The sequence below is a fragment of the Pistacia vera genome, unplaced genomic scaffold (genome assembly GCF_008641045.1).
Source record: "Pistacia vera cultivar Batoury unplaced genomic scaffold, PisVer_v2 Contig549, whole genome shotgun sequence".
In the NCBI taxonomy this organism is placed as follows: domain Eukaryota; kingdom Viridiplantae; phylum Streptophyta; class Magnoliopsida; order Sapindales; family Anacardiaceae; genus Pistacia; species Pistacia vera.
Window position 1 is genome coordinate 414,831 of NW_022196389.1, and position 6,070 is coordinate 420,900.

Here is a 6,070-nt window from a genome sequence, read left to right on the forward strand (position 1 = left end):
GTGACTATGTGAAGAAAATGAAAGAAATTGCAGAAAGTTTAGTTGCAAGTGGATTGATTATCTCTGATGGAGACTTATTACAGTATGTGTTAGATGGTCTAGGGCCTGAATATGATCCAGCAGTAATGACACTCACCTCTAGACTGGAATTGACACTCACCTCTAGACTGGAATCGAAAGTGGATACTATAACTCTTCAAGAGGCACAATTTTTGTTGCAGAAATATGAAATCTGTCTTGAGAAGTTTAATTCCACAGATTTATACAACACTTTAGCAAATATAGCCTCCATAATGAATCATGGATGTTATAATGTGTCTAGTACTAGTTTACCAGTCAATCTTCCTGTTAAAACTGTAGACAATCTAAGTAGTACCATACCCTCTCTAATGTCTCTTGGGAACCCACACACCTCACAAAACTATGTCACCTTACCCTCCTATGTAAACTCACCTGTTCAGCCCCCTGTTCCATCTGTTCAGACTTCATTCTCTGCCTACAACACCACAACTCAACCTTATTCTCCTGGTCCTAGTGCTAACTCTCATTTACCTTACAACACTATGCCCTTTAACCCTAGATCCTCTAGTTTTAACACATATGGAAGAGGCAAAGGTAGAGGTATAGGCAGAGGGAGAATTATTTGTCAAGTGTGCAATAAAGCTGGACACTCAGCCATACAGTGTTATCATAGATATAACTCAACTTATAATTGCACTTTTCAAGCTGGCAATGGAAGCTTTCCCAGTCACACATTTACTAATCTAATACCACAACAACATTTCAACACTTATCCTACTGAACCAGTACAGTACCCTCCTATTGGTACCTCCTAGCAACATCCTGATAGTATTTTTCAACCACAGTAGTCACAGTTCAATCAAACTCAACAACAACATTATTATCCCTAGTAAACCTAGAAATACTCAGTAGATTTTTTGTGATTTTAGGAACACAAAGTATGTTTTTAAGATAAAGACACTTAGAATGAAGACTACTAGGAATAAAAGAATGACCAGTATTTCTCCTGGTTCTGTTGCTAACTCTCATTTACCTTACAACACTATGCCCTTTAACCCTAGATCCTCTAGTTTTAACACATATGGAAGAGGCTGAGGTCGAGGTATATGCAGAGGGAGAATTATTTGTCAAGTGTGCAATAAAGCTGGACACTCAGCCATACAGTGTTATCATAGATATAACTCAACTTATAATGGCACTTTTCAAGCTGGCAATGGAAGCTTTCCCAGTCACACATATACTAATCCAGTACCACAACAACATTTCAACACTTATCCTACTGAACCAGTACAGTACCCTCCTATTGGTACTTCCTAGCAACATCCTGATAGTATTTTTCAACCACAGCAGTCACAGTTCAATCAGTCACAGCAACAACATTTTATCCCACAACAGTCACAGTACACTGGAACTCCTAAGAGTAATTTTAGTACTCCAGCAAGTTTTGGAGTTCCTAGTCACCAGATGGGAGCCAATAGTCAAGCAAATCTGGTTCATACTAGTAGTAACTCAATGGTGTATACTGGAAGTAATGCTTTTTCAGACCATAGTTGTACAACACTATACAACAATCCATAGGCTTATGTCACTACTCCAGTTGATCCAGCATGGTATATGGACTCCGAGGTAACTGATCATGTCACTTCCAACCTATCTCAGCTGACCATTAGCAAGAACTATGAAGGTGAGGATAAACTTCAGGTTGGCAATGGTGAGTACCTTCACATTTCCCATACTGGTCATTCTTTTATTCCTAGTAGTCTTCATTCTAAGTGTCTTTATCTTAAAAACATACTTTTGTTCCTAAAATCACAAAAAATCTACTGAGTATTTTTAGGTTTACTAAGGATAATAATGTTGTTGTTGAGTTTGATGCTAACTCTTGTGTTGTTAAAGACAAGTCAACCAAGGCCATGTTACTACAAGGGGGTCTTAAAGAAGGACTTTATCAGTTGGAAATTCCATCAAACACCACTGATCTGTCAAAACCATGTGTCTCTTATCATCAATCTGGTATGAATACAGCAAATACAGTCTATCTATCCCAAAACTTAGCAGCCATTGCACATTTTATGAGCCCTTCCATCAAAGACTCCTCTCAGCCTTTCAATAAACTTGTGACCACTCCTCAATTGTCCAACCAACATCTAGAGTTAGTTGAAAATGTCAATAAAAATTCTAATGTAGTTTCGAATGTTAGCTATAATAAAGATGCTATTTTTACAACACAGTGTAGTGTTTCTTGTTCCAGAAATGAGTCAAAATGTATTCTTGTTGAATCTCATGCTTGTTCTACTATTAATACTAATGAAATACATGCTGATGAGTTCTCATTTAAGTCTCCTGCATCAATGGTTGACAACTATGTTAATTACCCTGTTAATGCTTGTTCTACTGTTCATAATAATGAAATACATGATGATGAATTATTATTTAAGTCTGCTACCTCAATGGTTAAAAACAAGGTTAAATGTCCTGTTAATGAATAATTGTCTGCTGTTGTTTTTTCAATTGTTGGTTCCACACCAAATTGCTTGACTGCTGACAAACACTCATACCAACACATGATTTGGCATAAAAGATTGGGTCATCAAAACTCTACTACATTACATAAAGTCTTGTCTACACTTCCCAAATCTGTTTCTCTTACTGAAAATCAGAATCTGCTTACCAAAGTGTCTAGTTTCTGTGATGCGTGTCAGCTAGGAAAGTTACATCAAAACAGTTTTCCCTTGTCCCAATCTCATGCCATAGAACCCTTAGCTCTTGTTCACAGTGATGTGTGGGGTCCTGCCCCAGTCACTTCAGTAGAAGGATTTAAGTATTATGTGCAGTTTCTAGACGATTTTAGTCGGTTCACCTGGCTGTTTCCTCTTAGGACTAAAGCTGAAGTTGAATCTACCTTTATCAAGTTTCATCACCTTGCTGAGAGGCAGTTTGGAACTAAGCTAAAGTGTCTTCAGTCAGATCAAGGAGGTGAGTACAAAGCCTTACTTCCTTATCTGATTGAAAATGGTATTCAACCTAGGTACTCATGTGCCTATGTCCACCAACAAAATGGTCGTAGTGAGAGGAAACATAGACACATTATTGAAACAGGACTTACCTTATTAGCTCATGCATCTATGCCCCTAAAATATTGGTGGCTGGCCTTTGAAACAGCATCTTTTCTTATCAACCGACTGCCCACTACTGTCTTAAATAATAACACTCCCTATTATTTGCTTTTTAATAAATATCCTATGTATGATAATCTTAAAGTTTTTGGCTGTGCTTATTTCCCTTTTCTTTGGAATTTTCATAGTCACAAGTTTGATTTTCATTCCTCAAAATGTGTATTTGTCAGGTATAGTTTACTTTACAAAGGTTATAAATGTCTAAGGGCTGATGGGAAGATCTTTATTACTCCTAGTGTTAAGATTAATGAAAATGAATTTCCTTATTCTCAAGAGTTTAATTCCTGTTCAACCTAATACTGATCCTTCAGCCAATTCCCCTAATACTTGTTCCAGTAATATACATCTACTGCCATATACAATTTTCCAGCATAGTCCATCTTCAGTAGCCTCTGATCCCCAAGTGGTAACTGGCTCTTAGACTGTTCCTAACAATCCAGCAGTTGGTACTTACTCTTTAGCAGTAGGTACATCCTCTTCACACTTGTCTGATTCATCCTTACCTAGTATCTCTAAAGTTGCTGATAGTTCTAGCTATAGTCCTTCTTTAATTCTACCTGAGGTCACTGCAAAAAAATCTGGTTTTCCATTACATACCATTCAATCAGAATCTGTCCCATCTAACTCAAACAGTCTTAATCCAGTGTCTCAACTACCTGTTATTTCTTCCTCCTACAATTTTCCAACATGTCATATTGAAGTTGACCTAGATACTCCAATACCAGCTTGTGATCCTGCATCTAGTTGCAAGATTTCTAATTCCAGTCCACCTCTAAAAGCACACTCTGGCAGTTCTGATACAAATTTGTAGACTACTCAATCTCAGTCTATTCTATCTTGTTCTTCTCCATCTCCATTACCTACCAGTCCATCATTATGTACTTTACCAAATTGTCAACTTGAGGTTGACCTTACTACTTCACAGTTCACTAATGATCAACTTCCTATCAAAATTAATTCTCACCCTATGATTACAAGGGCCAAAGCTGCAGCTGGTCATGTTAATTCAACCTGTGAGTCTTTGGATCATGTTGTTTATCTTACAGCTAGTCAGCCCATTATAGAATCAAAACCTGTGTCAGTTGCTGAAGCATTAAAAACTGCAGTTTGGAAAGAGGCTATGCAGGCAGAATTTGATGCTCTAATTAGGAACAACACCTAGACCCTTGTTTCTCCTACTGCAGACATGAATATTGTGGGTAATAAATGGGTTTTCAGAACAAAATTGAATGCTGATGGTACTTTGCAGAAGTACAAAGCCAGACCAGTAGCTAAGGGGTTTCAACAAACTCCTAGTTTGGACTATTTTAAGACATTTAGTCCAGTTGTAAAACCATCCACCATCAGAATAGTTCTCACTCTAGCAGTAACCAATGCATGGGATGTTCAACAAATTGATGTCAACAATGCGTTTCTTAATGGTACTCTAAGTGAGCTAGTGTTTATGCAGCAACCAAGTGGATTCGAATCAGCTGCTCATCCTTCATATGTGTGCAAATTAAACAAGGCTTTATATGGCCTTAAATAGGCCTCTAGGGCATGGTTTGATAAACTCAAGGCTGCTCTCCTAGCCAAAGGCTTTCAAAACTCAGTTTCAGATTCGAGTTTCTTTGTTCTTAAAAAATCATCAAGACTAATCTATGTTCTTGTTTATGTAGATGATATTTTAATCACTGGTTCTGATGCAGCCTATATAACTTAGTTGTTGGAAGATTTAAATGAGCAATTTGCTTGAAAACTCTTGGATCACTCAAATATTTTTTAGGCCTAGAAGCAGTTAGGACAGCAGCTAGTATACATCTCAGGTAGTCCAAATATGCCTCAGATTTGCTTGTCAAAACCAGAATGATGGATGCCCACCCGTGCTCTACACCAATGGATGTTGGCACTAGACTGAGTACTGATGACAGTAATCTATTTGAGAGCCCTACATTATATCACAGCACAATAGGAGCCTTGCAGTACCTAACACTGACTAGACCAGATATTAGCTTCACAGTTAATCGTTGTAGTCAGTTTTTACAAGCCCCAACTGAGTTACAATGGCAAGCATGCAAGCGAGTTCTGCGATATGTTAAAGGGACACACTATGGGCTACAGTTTAAACTAGCAAGTTCCCTAAACATTGAGTGCTATGCTGATGCGGATTGGGGTAGTAATGTTGAAGATAGAAGATCTACTAGTGGATATTGTGGCTATCTTGGACCTAATCTAATTCAGTGGAGCTCTAGGAAACAAAAAGTTGTTGCGTTATCATCCACTGAAGCTGAATACAGGGCGTTAGCACAAACTGCTACAGAGGTTGCATGGCTTCAAAGTATGTTCACTGAACTCAGCCTTCACTTTCCCTCAAAACCTGTAATTTGGTGTGACAATACAAGTGCTGGAGCCTTGGCTTCAAATCCAGTCTTTCATGCAAGAACAAAGCATATAGAAATAGATGCTCACTACATTAGGGAGCAAGTTCTTGCCAAGAATCTGACAGTTCAATATGCACCATCAAAATTGCAGATTGCAGATGTGTTGACAAAGGCATTATCTGTTGTTCAATTTACTGAGCTAAGGTAGAAACTAAATGTCGTTGCAGTTCCTTGTAATACGTATTGATTCTTACCTATTTTTGTAATGCAGAAGAAGATCAGAATGCACCTGGAAAATGGTTGAAATCTACTGTTGAAAAATGGTTGAAATATGCAGTCTGTACTGATTCTTAACTGCTATTTATTGATTTCTATGCTACTATTTTTGTAGTACAGAAGATGACAGATGTGTGTATTGTTTTTTTTTTTCTTTTACTGATGAAGTGTTGAAGAAGTTGTGGTAGATTGTAGGGTTGTGGTAGTTGTGACAGATGGGTGTTTTGTAGTACTGGC

The 6,070-nt window shown here is 37.8% G+C and overlaps 1 protein-coding gene across 1 annotated transcript; it reads left to right on the forward strand.

Annotated features, from left to right (window-relative positions):
- Nucleotides 1-5,072: 5,072 nt before the first annotated feature.
- Nucleotides 5,073-5,765, forward strand: LOC116107850 (secreted RxLR effector protein 161-like). The gene has a single exon (XM_031394131.1). The coding sequence runs from the start codon at nt 5,073-5,075 to the stop codon at nt 5,763-5,765; it is 693 nt and encodes a 230-aa protein (XP_031249991.1).
- The last annotated feature ends 305 nt before the right edge of the window (nt 5,766-6,070 follow it).